General features: G+C 38.6%; 1 protein-coding gene across 20 annotated transcripts in view; it reads right to left on the reverse strand.

Annotated features, from left to right (window-relative positions):
* The window catches only part of CEP112 (centrosomal protein 112), a 419,667-nt gene that overhangs the window by 289,901 nt on the left and 107,426 nt on the right, over positions 1-22,340 (reverse strand). For all 20 annotated transcript variants that reach the window (XM_060080554.1, XM_060080547.1, XM_060080550.1 and 17 more), the window contains 5 exons: positions 21,567-21,721; positions 21,120-21,249; positions 20,260-20,352; positions 19,318-19,377; positions 6,222-6,301 (listed from right to left, as the gene is read on the reverse strand). In XM_060080554.1, coding sequence (XP_059936537.1) covers positions 6,222-6,301; positions 19,318-19,377; positions 20,260-20,352; positions 21,120-21,249; positions 21,567-21,721 — 518 coding nt within the window. The remainder of the gene's footprint in view (positions 1-6,221; positions 6,302-19,317; positions 19,378-20,259; positions 20,353-21,119; positions 21,250-21,566; positions 21,722-22,340) is intronic.

A 22,340-nucleotide genomic window follows, 5' to 3' on the forward strand; every position in this document is an offset into this window, starting at 1 on the left:
GCTGGGCCCGTGAGCCACGGCCACTAAGCCTGCACGTCTGGAGCCTGTGCTCCACAATGGGAGAGGCCACAACAGTGAGAGGCCCGCGAACCGCAAAGAAAAAAAAAAAAAAGAAAGAAACACAAGAGAAGGAAAAGACCTACAATAACAAACCCAAAACAATTAAGAAAATGGGAATAGGAACATACATATCGATAATTACCTTAAATGTAAATGGATTAAATGCTCCCACCAAAAGACACAGACTGGCTGAATGGATACAAAAACAAGACCCATATATATGCTGTCTACAAGAGACCCACTTTAGACTAAGGGACACATACAGACTGAAAGTGAGGGGATGGGAAAAGATATTCCATGCAAATGGAAACCAAAAGAAAGCTGGAGTAGCAATACTCATATCAGACAAAATAGACTTTAAAATAAAGACTATTAGAAGAGACAAAGAAGAACACTACATAATGATCAAGGGATCCATCCAAGAAGAAGGTATAACAATTATAATTATTTATGCACCTGACATAGGAGCACCTCAATACATAAAGCAAATATTAACAGCCATAAAAGGGGAAATCAACAGTAACACATTCATAGTAGGGGACTTTAACACCCCACTTTCACCAATGGACAGATCATCCAAAATGAAAATAAATAAGGAAACACAAGCTTTAAATGATACATTAAACAAGATGGACTTAATTGCTATTTATAGGACATACCACCCAAAAACAACAGAATACACATTTTTCTCAAGTGCTCATGGAACACTCTCCAGGATACATCATATCTTGGGTCACAAATCAAGCCTTGGTAAATTTAAGAAAATTGAAATTGTATCATGTATCTTTTCCAACCAAAACGCTATGAGACTAGATATCAGTTACAGGAAAAGATCTGTAAAAAACACAAACACATGGAGGCTAAACAATACACTACTTAATAACAAAGTGATCACTGAACAAATCAAAGAGGAAATCAAAAAATACCTACAAACAAATGACAATGAAAACATGATGACCCAAAACCTATGGGATGCAGCAAAAGCAGTTCTAAGAGGGAAGTTTATAGCAATACAATCCTACCTTAAGAAATAGGAAACATCTCGAATAAACAACCTAAACTTGCACCTAGAGCAATTAGAGAAAGAAGAACAAAAACATCCCATAGTTAGCAGAAGGAAAGAAATCATAAAGATCAGATCAGAAATAAATGAAAAAGAAATGAAGGAAACAATAGCAAAGATCAATAAAACTAAAAGCTGGTTCTTTGAGAAGATAAACAAAATTGATAAACCATTAGCCAGACTCATCAAGAAAAAAAGGGAGAAGACTCAAATCAATAGAATTAGAAATGAAAAAGGAGAAGTAACAACTGACACTGCAGAAATACAAAGGATCATGAGAGATTACTACAAGCAACTCTATGCCAATAAAATGGACAACCTGGAAGAAATGGAAAAATTTTAGAAATGCACAACCTGCCAAGACTGAATCAGGAAGAAATAGAAAATATGAACAGACCAATCACAAGCACTGAAATTGAAACTGTGATTAAAAATCTTCCAACAAACAAAAGCCCAGGACCAGATGGCTTCACAGGCGAATTCCATCAAACATTTAGAGAAGAGCTAACACCATTCCTTCTTAAACTCTTCCAAAATATAGCAGAGGGAAGAACACTCCCAAACTCATTCTACGAGGCCACCATCACCCTGATACCAAAACCAGACAAGGATGTCACAAAGAAAGAAAAGTACAGGCCAATATCACTGATGAACACAGATGCAAAAATCCTCAACAAAATACTAGCAAACAGAATCCAACAGCACATTAAAAGGATCATACACCATGATCAAGTGGGGTTTATTCCAGGAATGCAAGGATTCTTCAATATATGCAAATAGATCAATGTGGTACACCATATTAACAAACTGAAGGAGAAAAACCATATGATCATCTCAATAGATGCAGAGAAAGCTTTTGACAAAATTCAAAACCAGTTTATAATAAAAACCCTGCAGAAAGTAGGCATAGAGGGAACTTTCCTCAACATAATAAAGGCCATATATGACAAACCCATCCTCAACAGCGTTCTCAATGGTGAAAACTGAAAGCATTTCCACTAAGATCAGGAACAAGACAAGGCTGCCCACTCTCACCACTCTTATTCAACATAGTTTTGGAAGTTTTAGCCACAGCAATCAGAGAAGAAAAGGAAATAAAAGGAATCGAAATCGCAAAAGAAGGAGTAAGCTGTCACTGTTTGCAAATGACATGATACTATACATAGAGAATCCTAAAGATGCTACCAGAAAACTACTAGAGCTAATCAATGAATCTGGTAAAGTAGCAGGATACAAAATTAATGCACAGAGGGCCTCCCTGGTGGCGCAAGTGGTTGAGAGTCCGCCTGCCGATGCAGGGGATACGGGTTCGTGCCCCGGTCTGGGAGGATCCCATATGCCACGGAGCGGCTGGGCCCGTGAGCCATGGCCGCTGAGCCTGCGCGTCCGGAGCCTGCGCGTCCGGAGCCTGCGCGTCCGGAGCCTGTGCTCTGCAACGGGGGAGGCCACAACAGTGAGAGGCCCGCATACCGCAAAAAAAAAAAAAAAAAAAAAAAATTAATGCACAGAAATCTCTGGCATTCCTAAACACTAATGATGAAAAATCTGAAAGTGAAATCAAGAAAACACTCCCATTTACCATTGCAACAAAAAGAATAAAATATCTAGGAATAAACCTACCTAAGGAGACAAAAGACCTGTATGCAGAAAATTATAAGACACTGATGAAAGAAATTAAAGATGATACAAATAGATGGAGAGCTATACCATGTTCTTGGATTGGAAGAATCAACATTGTGAAAATGACTCTACTGCACAAAGCAATCTACAGATTCAATGCAATCCCTTTCAAACTACCAATGGCAATTTTCACAGAACTAGAACAAAAAATTTCACAATTTGTATGGAAACACCAAAGACCCCAAATAGCCAAAGCAATCTTGAGAACGAAAAACGGAGCTGGAGGAATCAGGCTCCCTGACTTCAGACTATACTACAAAGCTACAGTAATCAAGACATTATGGTACTGGCACAAAAAACAGAAATATAGATCACTGGAACAGGATAGAAAGCCCAGAGATAAACCCACGCACATATGGTCACCTTATCTTTGATAAAGGAGACAGGAATGTACAGTGGAGAAAGGACAGCCTCCTCAATAAGTGGTGCTAGGAAAACTGGACAGGTACATGTACAAGTATGAGATTAGATCACTCCCTAACACCATACACAAAAATAAGCTCAAAATGGATTAAAGACCTAAATGTAAGGCCAGAAACTATCAAAGTCTTAGAGGAAAACATAGGCAGAACACTCTATGACATAATCATAGCAAAATCCTTTTTGACCCACCTCCTAGAGAAATGGAAATAAAAACAAAAATTAAAAAATGGGACATAATGAAACTTAAAAGCTTTTGCACAGCAAAGGAAACCATAAACAAGACCAAAAGACAACCCTCAGAATGGGAGAAAATATTTGCAAATGAAGCAACTGACAAAGGATTAATCTCCAAAATTTACAAGCAGCTCATGCAGCTCAATAACAAAAAAACAAACACCCCAATCCAAATATGGGCAGAAGACCTAAATAGACATTTCTCCAAAGAAGATATACAGATTGCCAACAAATACATGAAAGAATGCTCAACATCGTTCAGCATTAGAGAAATGCAGTGAGATATCATCTCACACCAGTCAGAATGGCTATCATCAAAAAATCTAGAAACAATAAATGCTGGAGAGGGTGTGGAGAAAAGGGAACACTCTTGCACTGCTGGTGGGAATGTGAATTGGTACAGCCACTATAGAGAACAGTATGGAGGTTCCTTAAAAAACTACAAATAGAACTACCATATGACCCAGCAATCCCACTACTGGGCATATACCCTGAGAAAACCATAATTCAAAAAGGGTCATGTACCAAAATGTTCATTGCAGCTCTATTTACAATAGCCAGGAGATGGAAGTGTCCATCATCCGATGAATGGATAAAGATGTGGCACATATATACAATGAAATATTACTCAGCCATAAAAAGAAACAAAATTGAGCCATTTGTAATGAGGTGGATGGACCTAGAGTCTGTCATACAGAGTGAAGTAAGTCAGAAGGAGAAAGACAAATACCGTATGCTAACACATATATATGGAATTTAAGAAAAAAAAAATGTCATGAAGAACCTAGAGGTAAGACAGGAATAAAGACACAGACCTACTAGAGAATGGACTTGAGGATATGGGGATGGGGAAGGGTAAGCTGTGACAAAGTGAGAGTGGCATGGACATATATACACTACCAAACGTAAAATAGATAGCTAGTGGGAAGCAGCCGCATAGCACAGGGAGATAGCTCGGTGCTTTGTGACCACCTAGAGGGGTGGGATAGGGAGGCTGGGAGGGAGGGAGACGCAAGAGGGAAGAGCTATGGGAACATAGGTATATGTATAACTGATTCACTTTCTTATAAAGCAGAAACTAACACACCATTGTAAAGCAATTATACTCCAATAAATGTGTAAAAAAAAAAAATGCTGTTTTACACATCGACTCCCAATTCCCCAACTGCAAACAGTCTTTCTTATTCCACTTGCACTTATGTCAACAGCTTGATACCTAACACTCCAGGGACTTCAAATGCCTACCCTGGACTATAAAATTGTTAAGAACAGGATTATGTCTTGAGCTATAGTTTCTAAACCTTCGATTTCCTTTCATATGATAATACAGTATATAGACATTGTAGGTACTAAACAAATATTTGTTGATTTCCTGTTATTTGAAGGAATTACCTCTTCCTTTATGGATATAAAATACACATCAACAAGCTAATGGAAAAAATATAAAGAAATTACAAAAAAAAGAGACAAGGTAGAACAAAAAAGAAACAAAAGTGTGGTAAGTTGAATATATGAAGAAAATTGTGAATCAATATTTTAAGGAGGAAAAAAATGAATTAATGAGGGATAAAGGGAGGGCATCCCATCCATAAAGCAAGAATGCCCTAGTTGTGTCATTATTCAAGTTGGGGTATAAAATACAGTTATCTGGCTTAATGTTTAATGGACATTACAGTTCTCCTCTAAATTTCACCTAATTCATATGTGGTGATGTGAACAAATAAGCACCAATCCTGGTATAGATAAGAAACTGATATCCTATGATGTCACAGCACATAGATTATTTTAAGATGTCCTATTCAGCAACCCATTCAGGACATTTTACTAACAAGCAGAGTGAAAGAGAGGGAATGGTTATGCAATCTTCCCAGGAAGAATTTGATACTAGGTTTCTTTGATCCTGGATATTCTTTTTGGCCTTTCTCTAAATTATTCCTCTTTGGAGGTTTGGAAAAGCACAAAAAATGGAATTTGCTGATTCACTGGGAGTTAGCTAGATATACTGTGCCCAAGTAAGCTTCCCTTCCTAAATCACTTTCTTGGGGCAGGTACCCTATTGAACTTTATCCTGTGAAAGTTCTAATCACTCCGGACTGTAAGTGCCAAAGTGCATGAATATCTTCCCAACTGGACTATAATACAGGTCCTCCAGGAAGGAATTAGACATTGCCTGAAACATGGTGAGAACACAACAGTTATTGAATAAATCAGTGTTCTCCAGCTAAAAACTGCAGGATAATACCTAGTGATAAGTAGGGCCTAATCAACTTAGTAAATGAATGGAAAAGACAAATAAAATATAACATTTTAATGTGTATGTTTACAGACCATAAGACAAAACCTTTGCTAAACAATGCCTGTATAGTAGTCCATTTTTAAATATAACAACTGAAACATTTCATTACCCAAATTCCTCCCAAAAAAGCTACAGAGGAATTTCTAAATGCCCTAGATCTAAATATTATTGTTGTTATTGTTGTTTTTAGATCTGTTTTCATTTAAGAGGAAGAAAGCATCTGAAACCACTAAGTTGTCTTTCTTACCTTCCTATCGTTTAAAAACAGCTGAACTGATATTTTTCCTTTACTGGCTAGTAATAAAATTCTGAAAATAGAGATTCATGATAGAAAACTGACTCAAGCTGAACCACAGCACGGTTATGATAAAAATATTATAATGTTTGGGTTTTAGTTACTTAATTTGCCTCACAGTTTAGAATAAGAGTATTTCTTTTAATTAACTATATCACAGTTTTACTCACTTCAAAGCCTCCTCAAATTTATGCATCTTCTTTTGAGCATCTTCTTTTTCTTTATCGAGTTCAGTCTGCAAGTCATGAACCTGCCATGACAAAGATGTAAAATTTACTAAAAGACAAGTCAAGTTTACTCATAGGAGAAATACAATGAAACAGTAATCTTAAATCTATTTTTAATATAAAATTAGATTTAGATTTTTCAAGATAGAGGCTTGGTTAACCATAATCATTTACCATAGAATTACTTTAATAGTATTCTTCCAATAATAATTTTCTGGTCAAAGTTAATCATTGTTTAAATGTACCTGCATGTGGATTCCCCGTAAAATAAATTGATATGTAAGAAATTCAAAGAGGGAGGAATCACTTTTCAATTTTTTTAACATTACATATTAACCAAAGGAAAGTAATCCAACAAGACACAGGAGAATACAATAAATAATGTGTCTATATTCCCCCAAAACATACAGGTTATGACGAAACAGTCCTCCACTTCTGGGAATGATCTATATAACTATCTACTGAGTTGGGGGGGGAAGTCCCCCCACCCTGAGAATCTCTTTACTAAATGTGGCATCCTCTGAACAGGTGGGATGGCAGCAAGAATAATGAGGGTCAAATGAATATTTCTCTTCACAGAAAGCTCTTCGTATGCAAATGCAGATAAGCATACCTAATATGGACCCATTATACGGATCTAAAAATAGGAAAAGGAAACTGCTACAGCTGGAGGGAAGGGGAGAGTAAAACAGCAGCTATGGTCCCACAGAGGAGACAACTGAGGGTGCAGAGCCCAGCTGGAAGGTAAGGGAGCTCAAGTCACTTAGCGGGTGGGGGTCCTGGGCACAACCTGCCGGCAATCCAGGTGAGGCGGACAGTGCGCCTGGTGGGCACAGTAGATGGGAGAGGAGTGAGAAGGATGAAGTCAATGAAACGCACACACCCACACACCCACACACACAGTCACAAACCTTTTCAAACACTGAATCAGTGCTCCTCAAAAATACCTGTATTTAGTTAGCTATTTATTGGTTTGGACAGAGAACTATTTAGCTCAAAAATTCTGTGTTCGAGCTACACGTGGAACAACTCCTACAGAACACCTACTGAACGCTGGCAGAAGACCCCAGACCTCCCAAAAGGCAAGAAACTCCCCACATACCTGGGTAGGGCAAAGCAGAGAGATTCCCGCACAGAGGAGCGGTGCCGAGCGGCACTCACCAGCCCGAGAGGCTTGTCTGCTCCCCCGCTGGAGCTGAGGCTCGGGCTTCAGTCAGAGCGCAGGGAGAGGACTGGGGCTGGCGGCGAGAACTCAGCCTGAAGGGGGCTAATGTGCCACAGCTAGCCGGGAGGGAGTCCGGGAAAACTCTGGAGCTGCCGAAGAGGCAGGAGACTTTTTCTTCCCTCTTGGTTTCCTGGTGCGCGAGGAGAGGGGATTAAGAGCGCCGCGTAAAGGAGCTCCAGAGACGGGCGCGAGTCGCGGCTGAAAGCGCGGAGCCCAGAGACGGGCGTGGGACGCTGGGGCTGCTGCTGCCGCCGCCAAGAAGCCTGTGTGCGAGCGCAGGTCACTGTCCACACCGCCCTTCCGGGAGCCTGTGCAGCCTGCCACTGCCGGGGTCCCGGGATCCAGGGGCGGCTTCCCTGGGAGAACGCACGGCGCGCCTCGGGCTGGTGCAACGTCACGCCGACCTCTGCCGCTGCAGGCTCGCCCCGCACTCCGTGCCCCTCCCTCCCGCCCGGCCTGAGTGAGCCAGAGTCCCCGAAGAGGCTGCTCCTTTAACCCTGTCCTGTCTGAGCGAAGAACAGACGCCCTCCGGCGACCTACATGCAGAGGCGGGGCCAAATCCAAAGCTGAGACCCAGGAGCTGTGAGAACAAAGAAGAGAAAGGGAAACCTCTCCCAGCAGCCTCAGAAGCAGCGGATTAAAGCTCCACAATCAACTTCATGTACCCTGCATCTGTGGAATACATGAATAGACAGCAAATCATCCCAAATTGAGGAGCCAGGAGTCAGTGCTGTGCCTCTGAGGTGGGAGAGCCAACTTCAGGACACTGGTCCACAAGAGACCTCCCAGCTCCACATAATATCAAACGGTGAAAATCTTCCAGAGATCTCCATCTCAACACCAGCACCCAGCTTCACTCAACGACCAGCAAGCTACAGTGCTGGACACCCTATGCCAAACAACTAGCAAGACAGGAACACAACGCCACCCATTAGCAGAGAGGCTGCCTCAAATCATAAAAAGTCCACAAACACCCCAAAACACACAACCACACGTGGACCTGCCCACCAGAAAGACAAGATCCAGCCTCATCCACCAGAACACAGGCAGTAGTCCCCTCCACCAAGAAGCCTACACAACCCACTAAATCAACCTTAGCCACTGGGGACAGACACCAGAAACAACGGGAACTACGAACCTGCAGCCTGCAAAAAGGAGACCCCAAACACAGTAACATAAGCAAAATGAGAAGACAGAAAAACACACAGCAGGAGAAGGAGCAAGATAAAAACCCACCAGACCTAACAAATGAAGAGGTAATAGGCAGTCTATCTGAAAAAGAATTCAGAATAATGATGGTAAAGATGACCCAAAATCTTGGAAATAGAATAGACAAAATGCAAGAAACAGTTAACAAGGACCTAGAAGAACTAAAGACGAATCAAGCATCGATTAAAAACACAATAAATGAAATAAAAAATACTCTAGATGGGATCAATAGCAGAATAACTGAGGCAGAAGAACGGATAAGTGAGGTGGAAGATAAAATAGTGGAAATAACTGCTGCACAGCAAAATAAAGAAAAAAGAATGAAAAGAACAGAGGACAGTCTCAGAGACCTCTGGGACAACATTAAACGCACCAACATTCGAATTATAGGGGTTCCAGAAGAAGAAGAGAAAAAGAAAGGGACTGAGAAAATATTTGAAGAGATTATAGTTGAAAACTTCCCTAATATGGGAAAGGAAATAGTTAATCAAGTCCAGGAGGCACAGAGAGTCCCATACAGAATAAATCCAAGGAGAAATACACCAAGACACATATTAATCAAACTGTCAAAAATTAAACACAAAGAAATCATATTAAAAGCAGCAAGGCAAAAACAACAAATAACACACAAGGGAATCCCCATCAGGATAACAGCTGATCTCTCAGCAGAAACTCTACAAGACAGAAGGGAGTGGCAGGACATACTTAAAGTGATGAAGGAGAAAAACCTGCAACCAAGATTACTCTACCCAGCAAGGATCTCATTCAGATTTGATGGAGAAATTAAAACCTTTACAGACAAGCAAAAGCTGAGAGAGTTCAGCACCACCAAACCAGCTTTACAACAAATGCTAAAGGAACTTCTCTAGGCAAGAAACACAACAGAAGGAAAAGACCTACAATAACGAACCCAAAATAATTAAGGAAATGGGAATAGGAACATACATATCAATAATTACCTTAAATGTAAATGGACTAAATGCTCCCACCAAAAGACACAGACTGGCTGAATGGATACAAAAACAAGACCCATATATATGCTGTCTACAAGAGACCCACTTCAGACCTAGAGACACATACAGACTGAAAGTAAGGGGATGGAAAAAGATATTCCATGCAAATGGAAACCAAAAGAAAGCTGGAGTAGCAATTCTCATATCAGACAAAATAGACTTTAAAATAAAGACTACTAGAAGAGACAAAGAAGGACACTACATAATGATCAAGGGATCAATCCAAGAAGAAGATATAACAATTGTAAATATTTATGCACCAAACATAGGAGCACCTCAATACATAAGGGAAATATTAACAGCCATAAAAGGAGAAATCGACAGTAACACAATCATAGTAGGGGACTTTAACACCCCACTTTCACCAATGGACAGGTCATCCAAAATGAAAATAAATAAGGAAACACAAGCTTTAAATGATACATTAAACAAGATGGACTTAATTGATATTTATAGGACATTCCATCCAAAAACAACAGAATACACATTTTTCTCAAGTGCTCATGGAACATTCTCCAGGATAGATCATATCTTGGGTCACAAATCAAGCCTTGGTAAATTTAAGAAAATTGAAATTGTATCAAGTATCTTTTCCGACCACAATGCTATGAGACTAGATATCAATTACAGGAAAAGAGCTGTAAAACATACAAACACATGGAGGCTAAACAATACACTACTTAATAACGAAGTGGTCACTGAAGAAATCAAAGAGGAAATTAAAAAATACCTAGAAACAAATGACAATGGAGACACGACGACCCAAAACCTATGGGATGCAGCAAAAGCAGTTCTAAGAGGGAAGTTTATGGCAATACAATCCCACCTTAAGAAACAGGAAATATCTCGAATAAACAACCTAACCTTGCACCTAAAGCAATTAGAGAAAGAAGAACAAAAACATCCCAAAGTTAGCAGAAGGAAAGAAATCATAAAAATCAGATCAGAAATAAATGAAAAAGAAATGAAGGAAACAATAGCAAAGATCAATAAAACTAAAAGCTGGTTCTTTGAGAAGATAAACAAAATTGATAAACCATTAGCCAGACTCATCAAGAAAAAAAGGGAGAAGACTCAAATCAATAGAATTAGAAATGAAAAAGGAGAAGTAACAACTGACACTGCAGAAATACAAAGGATCATGAGAGATTACTATAAGCAACTCTATGCCAATAAAATGGACAACCTGGAAGAAATGGACAAATTCTTAGAAATGCACAACCTGCCAAGACTGAATCAGGAAGAAATAGAAAATATGAACAGACCAATCACAAGCACTGAAATTGAAACTGTGATTAAAAATCTTCCAACAAACAAAAGCCCAGGACCATATGGCTTCACAGGCGAATTCTATCAAGCATTTAGAGAAGAGCTAACACCTATCCTTCTCAAACTCTTCCAAAATATAGCAGAGGGAGGAACACTCCCAAACTCATTCTACGAGGCCACCATCACCTTGATACCAAAACCAGACAAGGATGTCACAAAGAAAGAAAACTACAGGCCAATATCACTGATGAACATAGATGCAAAAATCTTCAACAAAATACTAGCAAACAGAATCCAACAGCACATTAAAAGGATCATACACCATGATCAAGTGGGGTTTATTCCAGGAATGCAAGGATTCTTCAATATATGCAAATCAATCAATGTGATACACCATATTAACAAACTGAAGGAGAAAAACCATATGATCATCTCAATAGATGCAGAGAAAGCTTTTGACAAAATTCAACACCCATTTATGATAAAAACCCTGCAGAAAGTAGGCATAGAGGGAACTTTCCTCAACATAATAAAGGCCATATATGACAAACCCACAGCCAGCATCGTCCTCAATGGTGAAAAACTGAAACCATTTCCACTAAGATCAGGAACAAGACAAGGTTGCCCACTCTCACCACTCTTATTCAACATAGTTTTGGAAGTTTTAGCCACAGCAATCAGAGAAGAAAAGGAAATAAAAGGAATCCAAATGGGAAAAGAAGAAGTAAAGCTGTCACTGTTTGCAGATGACATGATACTATACACAGAGAATCCTAAAGATGCTACCAGAAAACTACTAGAGCTAATCAATGAATTTGGTAAAGTTGCAGGATACAAAATTAATGCACAGAAATCTCTGGCATTCCTATATACTAATGATGAAAAATCTGAAAGTGAAATCAAGGAAACACTCCCATTTACCATTGCAACAAAAAGAATAAAATATCTAGGAATAAACCTACCTAAGGAGACAAAAGACCTGTATGCAGAAAATTATAAGACACTGATGAAAGAAATTAAAGATGATACAAATAGATGGAGAGATGTACCATGTTCTTGGATTGGAAGAATCAACATTGTGAAAATGACTCTACTACCCAAAGCAATCTACAGATTCAATGCAATCCCTTTCAAACTACCAATGGCATTTTTCACAGAACTAGAACAAAAAATTTCACAATTTATATGGAAACACAAAAGACCCCGAATAGCCAAAGCAATCTTGAGAACGAAAAACGGAGCTGGAGGAATCAGGCTCCCTGACTTCAGATTATACTACAAAGCTACAGTAATCAAGACAGTATGGTACTGGCACAAAAACAGAAAGATAGATCAATGGAACAGGATAGAAAGCCCAGAGATAAACCCACGGACATATGGTCACCTTATCTTTGATAAAGGAGGCAGGAATGTACAGTGGAGAAAGGACAGTCTCTTCAATAAGTGGTGCTGGGAAAACTGGACAGGGACATGTAAAAGTATGAGATTAGATCACTCCCTAACACCATACACAAAAATTAGCTCAAAATGGATTAAAGACCTAAATGTAAGGCCAGACACTATCAAACTCCTAGAGGAAAACATAGGCAGAACACTCTACGACATAAATCACAGCAAGATCCTTTCTGACCCATCTCCTAGAGAAATGGAAATAAAGACAAAAATAAACACATGGGACCTAATGAAACTTCAAAGCTTTTGCACAGCAAAGGAAACCATAAACAAGACCAAAAGACAACCCTCAGAATGGGAGAAAATATTTGCAAATGAAGCAACTGACAAAGGATTAATCTCCAAAATTTATAAGCAGCTCATGCAGCTCAATAGCAAAAAAACAAACAACCCAATCCAAAAATGGGCAGAAGACCTAAATAGACATTTCTCCACAGAAGATATACAGACAGCCAACAAACACATGAAAGGATGCTCAACATCTTTACTCATTAGAGAAATGCAAATCAAAACTACAATGAGATATCATCTCACACCAGTCAGAATGGCCATCATCAAAAAATCTAGAAACAATAAATGCTGGAGAGGGTGTGGAAAAAAGGGAACACTCTTGCACTGCTGGTGGGAATGTGAATTGATACAGCCACTATGGAGAACGGTATGGAGGTTCCTTAAAAAACTACAAATAGATCTACCATATGACCCAGCAATCCCACTACTGGGCATATACCCTGAGAAAACCATAATTCAAAAAGAGACATGTACCAAAATGTTCATAGCAGCCCTATTTACAATAGCCCGGAGATGGAAACAACCTAAGTGTCCATCATCGGATGAATGGATAAAGAAGATGTGGCACATATATACAATGGAATATTACTCAGCCATAAAAAGAAATGAAATTGAGCTATTTGTAATGAGGTGGATGGACCTAGAGTCTGTCATACAGAGTGAAGTAAGTCAGAAAGAGAAAGACAAATACTGTATGCTGACACATATATATGGAATTTAAGAAAAAAATGTCATCAAGAACATAGGGGTAAGACAGGAATAAAGACACAGACCTACTAGAGCATGGACTTGAGGATATGGGGAGGGGGAAGGGTAAGCTGTGACAAAGTGAAAGAGCGGCATGGACATATATACACTACCAAACGTAAGGTAGATAGCTAGTGGGAAGCAGCCGCATAGCACAGGGAGATCAGCTCGGTTCTTTGTGACCGCCTGGAGGGGTGGGATAGGGAGGGTGGGAGGGAGACGCAAAAGGGAGGGGATATGGGAACATATGTATATGTATAACTGATTAAATTTGTAAAATAAAAAAAATAAATAAATTAAAAAAAAAAGAAAATTCTGTGTTCTTTGGCCTTTTCCTATTACAATTCTCTCATATTTTTTCCTTTGGTGTTTTAGTAAAATAAATAATAAATAAAATCAACTGCCTGTAAAGTGCAAGACTGAGGACAGAGAGGAGCTTTTCCAGGACAATATTTGATCAAAGGCGCCTACTGGCTGCTGTGATGGCAATCACCAAGGTGTAAACTATCTCCATTTCCACCTCAGCCTTTTCTTTCCTTATGATACCTATTTCTCCTTCATGGACACCATGTCTTCTGGGATTCTACTGATGAATTTCTTAATGTTTTCTTTTGAAGAAACTCCTTTCTCTGAGTCACCTGTATCACGCTCTCCTCCCTTTGCTCCACAATATTTCTTCCACAGACCCCATTTTGGCTTCTTCCTCTTACTCATTCTTTTTTTTTTTTTTTTTTTGCTGTATGCGGGCCTCTCACTGTTGTGGCCTCTCCCGTTGCGGAGCACAGGCTCCAGACACGCAGGCTCAGCAGCCATGGCCCACGGGCCCAGCCGCTCCGCGACATGTGGGATCCTCCTGGACCGGGGCACGAACCCACGTCCCCTGCATCGGCAGGCGGACTCTCAACCACCGCACCACCAGGGAAACCCCTCTTACTCATTCTTAAACAGAGTATTATCTGTTCAGATTTGGTGCTTGACCAAAAAAAAAAAAAAATACAGAGGACATAACGCTGCTCCTGTCCCACGTCCCCTAGTGAGGCCTCCTCAGAGCTGCAGTGAAAATCCAGTTACCAGGAAATCCCCAGGAGGGTTTGGGGAGGTCTTCCCTCACCCCACAGACTAGGTCTCGGGTTGTGCGAAACCACACGTTACGTGGAAACCTCACAGGAGCCGCAATCAGAGTCACTGGCAAGTCAACGACACCTGACACACTGGCCTCCAGCTGGCTGCGCTAGCAGGGTTTCCCCTCAATTTCCTGCTCGGTTTTCTTCTGGGGCTCAGGACTCTCTGCACGTTAGCATAATTGAGATTTACCCCCTTTGGTGAAAATGTCAAAAACTGAACCAACTTTGAGAAAAATCTATTAAGGTTACACGGTGATTATGACTGCAAGCTCTGGAGCCAGATTGCACAGGTTTCGCCCCTTCACAAGCTACTCGACACTGTGCCTCAGTCGCCTCTTTGGAAAATGAGGACGGAAGTCAGGATGAGCATGCTTTTCAAAAATTGTGATGAGTTAATAAGTGACTCCAGGTAAAGCTCTTAGAACAATATTGGGAACATGATAAATGCTCAGCAATGTTAATTATCATCACCTCCTCAGACTGAATACTCTACACACAAACATTTTCTTGAAAATTCAAGGTCATTATGAACACCCAAAACGGCATGCCACATAATGGAATTCCCTGTGGACTATTTGCCCTTTCAGAAAACGGCCCCTGAATTGCTAAGAATTTTGAGTTCTTGTAAGCACTTTATACCACTCACGATTCAATCTTAACCTTGGTCAAGTTCTAGCTGCCACTTCCTGATTGGCTTGTGCTACCCAAGCACCTTGATCTAATTTATCGCTTCTAAACTGTTAGGACCATGTCTAAAGCAGGAATGAGACTATCTGGGTGGGAGAATGAGAGCCTTCCCTCTGAGTGAAACATGCATGTGTCAACACACAGGCTTCTGAGCTGGTGGCTCCTCAAAGCTAAAAGCTGTTTCTCATTTATTTTTATATCCTCAGCACTCAGCACAACACTTGGCCCACACTAGAATAGTCAATAAATGCTGTTCTGGGTTTGTTTTTTGCTATTTGTTCTTAATTGAATATATTTATATTGAATGCTAAAGGGACTCTTGGGGTTATACTTTTAGTTTCTACCTATAGTCCACAGAGCTGGGGGTGACAGCAATAATGCTACTGCCAACCTTTGCTTCTGAATGTACTAATGACAGTGGGAAATAAGCCTTAAATTGACTTGCTTGCAATCCTTTCCCTACTATATAGTTAGCATCAAAAATGAATTTTAGGGCTTCCCTGGTGGCGCAGTGGTTGAGAGTCCACCTGACGATGCAGGGGACGCGGGTTCGTGCCCCGGTCCAGGAGGATCCCACATGCCACGGAGCGGCTGGGCCCGTGAGCCATGGCTGCTGAGCCTGCGCGTCCGGAGCCTACGCGTCCGGAGCCTGTGCTCCGCAACGGGAGAGGCCACAGCAGTGAGAGGCCCGCATACCGCAAAAAAAAAAAAAAAAAAAAAAAAGAATTTTAATAATTTAAATAATGAAAACACAAGCCAGATAAAGATAAAGCATATATTCTCCAACATGGGCGTCTGCTGTAAATGAGTGAGTCAGGCAGCCATTAGCACATTTATCGAGCATTTAGTAAATGTAGATTTCATTCCCTTGCACCCTAAGAAGTTAAGTTATCAAGAAAAGTGTGCTTGTATAAAGAAGAAAGAGGTTTGCTATGTGCAAGGAAACAGATGGCAGCAGACACCACAGCATACAGAAGAGCATGGAACCGCGGCTGACTCGTGCACGGACCAGCCGTCGGCCCCACCGTGTCTCGCAACCACACTGCCCACCCTGCTCTCACCATGACAAATACGTTGCATTGTGCGCCATGAATTCTATAAATCATTTCACTGCACAATTTCATTTTTTAAAGCTTCACTCAAGACACCTGTCCTCTTAAAGACAATCAGGCCGGCAGTAGTTGGAAAACACTATGCAATACACATAGAACTGTGTAAATTTAAAAAATTTTTAACCTAATTAAAAGAATTATATATAAACACTAAAGACTGGAATAACTATTCCTAATAATTTTGAACTCCATCAGACTTTAGATCTCAACTGTGACACAGTTACATCAGAATTATTATAAGTAGATATTTCAATTCCAGCACATTTTAGGATATACATGCTTAAATCTGTCTCATGAACTTCTTTCGGTAAACAGCACCATCATTTAACTCTCTGGTGCCTGTGTGGAAAACAGGCAACAGGTTATTTGTAGGAGGCAGGTGTTTCCTTGCTAGTAAAATCATTTAGCCTAACCGTTTCCTGATTTAACAGATTAGGACACTTCATCAAACAATGAAATTTAGTTTTACTACCTCCTATTTGTTTGATGTTCAAAGATCTTAAGAGCAGGCAATAGCCACCAGAGATCAATAAAGACCATTAGATAATGTGTGTGTGCTCAAATCAGGGACAGCATCTGATGCTATTTCTCTTACCTCAAAGACAAGTTAGACTCTGATGCTGCTTTCTTGTTGGCATGAGGAAATGTCATTCAGATGGCATTTCCACCTCCTGAACAGATATTCAGAACTTAGTTTTATACCAGAAGTTACTGAATGCACACACCTGTAACACTGTCTGAGACAAAAACAAAAGCGCTATCCATCCCACTTGGCTATCCGGTTACACAGTCTGGTGCTAGGTAAGATTTATGTCAGCTCTCTGAGCAGTCAAAGAGGATATTCCCTGAGGGGGGTTCAGGACATCAAATCTTCAAGGGCTGAGATCACAGCAGGTTTAATAAAGAAAGAAGAACAGATGTCAATTTAAAAGGGGGAGATTATGGAATTAATTGTAAAACAAAAAGTGGCACGCTGAGCGCCATTTTCTTCCAATACAAATAAAGTTAGAACGTATGCAATATGTACAACTACACTTATTTTTCTTTACAGATGGCTGCTATTTTAAACACATCTTATTTACACTGAAAACAATTAACACTCTTTAACTAGTTACGTTATTTAAAAGCGAGACCACTTGATAGCTCACGGAAAGGGAAAAGCTGTAGTTATGACACCTAATTAAAAGGATTTAGGTCTGCTCCCTGAAGTGAAACAGAATAGGATGGGGGAAGGTGGCTGGCTAGGGATGAACTGAGCTTTAACATTCTGTTTCTTGTGTGTGTCCATCAGGGAGAGGGGTTGGTGCAGAAACCTGAGTTTACTCAGTGGCCGAACAGCCAAGAAAAGACCGTGGTAGGAGAGACTGCCTCTCCAGCCCCAACTCTGTATGTCACAAGCCCACAGGAGGACTCAACTTTGGGGTAGGAATACAATCTTGTATGTTAGTCAGTGTGCACCTTCCTCCTGGTACCAAACCCTCTGGGGTTCACAGGTAAGCAGATACCATCACTCAAGGAGGAGGGCTGACCACGGAGTGTGAGAGAGCAGTAGGCCAGGAAGGTGTCCCTGATGGATGGGGAGCCAGACATCTGCCCAAAGAAAGAACAAAGGACTAACAGGTACACCCAGAGGATGTGGATGCCTCAGGCAGTGGGGAGCAAGGCTTATGATAGTGCATGGTCTGCTCTGGGTAAGTCAGATTGTTAAGCAGCTGCATGGCTCAACAGTAGAAACTGAAAAAATTCTTTATTTCAGTGAAAGCAGTATTTCTCCCTCCTGTTCAGATATCATTTTGTAGGCATGAAATATATTCAGTATCTTGCATTGAGCTGTATTAAAACTGCAGGGGAAAAAAACTTTAACAATAAGAAAATTAATTATAATTTTAAAGAGCACATATTTAGGTCAATGCAGATTAGAAGAAATACTCATTTTTCCAAAGGACAGAAACCTTCTTCTTCCCAGACATTAAGCTGCTGGAGAGCAGCGTCTATGGCTAGTTCACCCTCAACCCCTCCCCTGCATCCAGTGCCTGGTGTGATACCTTGCCCTGTGAAAGCATTTAATGCATGTCTGCTGTGACGATATGCATAGATAAGATGTGGTATTACAACATCTTTTAAGAATTTTGTGCTATAAAATCTGTCTAATTTTAATTTGTACGTATTTTAATTAGTTGAAGGGGTAACTTTTTTCTCATTTTCCATTATGTGGGTATTTTACAAGAGGATTAATTTGGTGGATGTTAGAACTGTAAATAATTACAAAAGCAGCAACAAAATCTTTGCTCTTTCAATTACAGTTATACAGCAAACAACAAATTCAAAACTCAAGTTTGAAAGTCACAGACATATAGAATTCTATACTTTATCACCAAAGGTGTCAACAGTGTGGCAGTGACCCTAGTTGTTACTGGTAACAAGGACACTAGCATGCACCAGTAGAAACAGTCACTACAGTCACTGCTCTAAATCACGAGAGACAATGACTAATCCATTTCTTACTAATCGATCGTAGTAGACAATGCTTTCACTGTTTCATATTCTTTGGTTAATTTCTTAGAGTTCTTATTACACATATGATACAACAAAAAAAAATAACACCCAACAGTCACATCACATTTTTACTGGTAGAAAGAAAATATAATTTCAAAAGATTATGAAAGGTGAACATAATAATACTCTTCTCTCAAATATAACAGAGAAGTGGTGTTTTAATGTTGATATAATTAAAAATCAAACTGAAGAAGCTGTTTATAAACATGAAAAAGAAGAAAAATTTGATTACTGGCTAACTGAAATGAACTCAGAAATAAGGGCTGGAATGCACGGCTGTATAAAAATCAACCCTCATTCTTAACTGCCTCATGTGCTATTTTAAATGTCATAGCTTCCCACGAAACATGTTACCTTTTTCTCATAGGTGCGTTTTACGTGATATTTCTCCATTTGAAACTTATTTTCTTGATCCTGTGAATAATAAATATTTATCTTTATTATACTTAAAATTGTTTCTAGGGTCAATAAAATTGGTAATCTAATGAAACAAATCAATCTCTTTGATGACAAACCTTATTTGAGTTTTGCATATTATTAAGAGAGACCTACCTATCCAGTTATTTAAACTACAACTAGAAACATGCATAGCTTTATGTTGGAGGCCATAAAACCTTAGTTATCTGAAGATGTTACCACTCTCAAAAGTACATACTTTACAGTGAAAGAGAAACTTTCTGACCCTTAGAATTAGATCACTTAAAAATGACCAAACGAATCAACATGAAAATAATAAGTTTGAAGTTATATCATATAGAAGTGCTTGGTATTTTTTGACCATGAGAGAAAAGGCAAGATCTAAAAGGTGTGAAAGAGGGAGTTCCCTGGTGGTCCAATGGCTGGGATGCCGCACTTCCACCGCAGGGGGCATGGGTTCAATCGCTGGTCGAGGGACTAGGATCCCACATGCCGAGCGGTGCAACCAAAAAAATAAATTAATTAATTAAAGGTGTGAAAGAAAAAGACAGAGAGAAATTATAAAGAATGGCAGATAATAATTTAAAGAGAGGAAATAATTCTAAAATAATAATATATTTAAATAAGGTTTATTCTTTTAACTAATCTCAAAAAAAGTAGATTGTTCAAATTAAAATTATTGTTCTTTTTACTCTATATCCTATTAGCATCTACTTTTGTTAAAGTAAATAGGATGAAAAATGATACAGTGCAATAAAAGAATCAGAAATGGCTACCTGCATTTCTGAGTTTTTTTCATCAACTCTCATTTATATGTATACACCAAGAAAAGGAAAGGTGAGTTTTAGCCATTATTCTGTGTAAAATTACAGGACTCACCTTTAACTGTTGCTTTCTTTGAAGTTCTGATTCCTGTAACTGCTGTTTTAATTGACAGATGTTCTGTTCTAATTCTTTAATCATACCAGATGCCTAAAAAGATTTTAAGAAAATAATTAAAAAATGCAACTTAGATTTTTCTACCATCCTACAAACTTCTGGTTGAATAAATTTAACTTTTTTCCCCCCTGAAGCTTCAGTTAGAATTAAAATTATCTATAAATCTGAATTTTTAAAAAAATTTTAAGTTAAAAAATCTTTTAAAGTAAAAAGATAAATACTGCATGGCATTTAAAGTTATGAAAATATAATACTGATGTAAAAAGAATAGGTATATAGAAAACTTTTTAAATTTTAATTTTAAAACCAAATCCACTGGAATATTTAATTCATGAAATATCAAGTAATTGACTATTTTAGTATTGAGGCTATAGGATTTTCTTTGCAGAAACTTTCAATTATCTGACACAAAAGTGTGTAGGTGCCCCTGAGGGTGTCTGTGGGCTCATATAAGCGTATGTGATGGCAGGAAAACTAAAGCATAACCAAGATTTCATAATAATAATAATAATATATAGAGTTACTCCAAAATATGTATTATTAACACTACTGAACATTTCTTCTCGGATTTTTATGTTTCCTCCTTTAAAAACTTTGGTAATTAAAAGGGTTAACTTATAGCAGACTTTAGTTTATTAAATATTTGTGTTATGCTATATATTAGACACTTAGCATTAAATTAATCAAAGAAGAGACTAATTTAAATGCCAGATAGTAGTTAGCTTCTACTACCTTTGGCTATATGCTGAGTAAAGGAAATAAGTACTTTGTATGGCTACATCTACCAGCATCTATAATACCTTAGAAGTTGAAAGAGCATGTTCCTTTTTCAGAAGGTTTATATCAGCATCATATTTGGTTTGTAACAGTTTCATGTTTTGCTCATAATCATTTACAAGATGATCCATCTCTTTATGCAATGTGTTGCGCCTAAAAACAATCAGAGAATAAAACATATTTCTAATATATTTATAATCAATCTCAAAAATGGAATTTTTTAGTCAACCAAATCCAAATGCATTATCTTTCAATATATCAAATAAGTATCCACATTTTTATCAATTGTTTTTAAACAGTATGCTTCTTATATTAAATGGTACTTTAAAAAATTTAACAAATGGCAGCATTTAGATTGGAAACCTCCCAAGTTAAATGCACAAGTGTGATTAATTTTAGCAGATAATTTAATAGAGTTAATATCAATACTTTATAGCCACAGCTGAGAGATATCTGACTTCAGACAATACCTTGCCTTTACTTCTTGTAATTCATTACATGTTATCTGGTAACATCTCTCAAGTTCCAATTTTTCTTGAATTAATTTCTGCTTCTGTAAATTACTGTTCTCTGCTTCTCCAGTCAGCTGCTGGACACGGGACTCCAGTTCTTTGATCATCTGGTTCTAAAATAATAGGTCATTGTTAAGAAAGCCTCTAACTTTATAACAATTCTGTATCATTAAATAGCCTGAAGAAAAAATACAATGTATGAGAGATAAGAATATGAAAAAACAAATGTATCATAAACCATACTAATAAAAACTAAACAAACCTCTAAATTAACCAAGTCTTTTTTTTAAAAAAAGGAGTGCTTTCTACCATAAAAGTAAGGCTAATGTGTTTATATGCTTTTAGCCATTCATTCATTCACTGAACGAATATTTACTGAACCTAGCACTATTCTCATCTAGGGACATAGTAGTAAATAGAAGAGGTGAAGTCCTTAGCCTCCAGAAGGTTATATTCTTATGAAACTTAATAAATCTGTATTTGTTAAGTGAGTACTCAGCAGTTATTTGCTCTTCATTTGAAGTTTTAGAGAGTTTTTAAATTATAAAAGCAATGTAATATGTTTAGAAAAGAAATTCATAACCCAAATATTTCAATACAGAGGTTATAAGTGACATATGTAGTATCACATAAGTGTACAGGAATATTTTATTACATAGCTGCAGTGTTTGTGCACAAATTTTTCATTCATTTTTTTATTTACTTACCATTTTATCAAAAGCACTTCATTTT

The sequence above is a fragment of the Mesoplodon densirostris genome, chromosome 18 (genome assembly GCF_025265405.1).
Source record: "Mesoplodon densirostris isolate mMesDen1 chromosome 18, mMesDen1 primary haplotype, whole genome shotgun sequence".
Taxonomy (NCBI): Eukaryota; Metazoa; Chordata; class Mammalia; order Artiodactyla; family Ziphiidae; genus Mesoplodon; species Mesoplodon densirostris.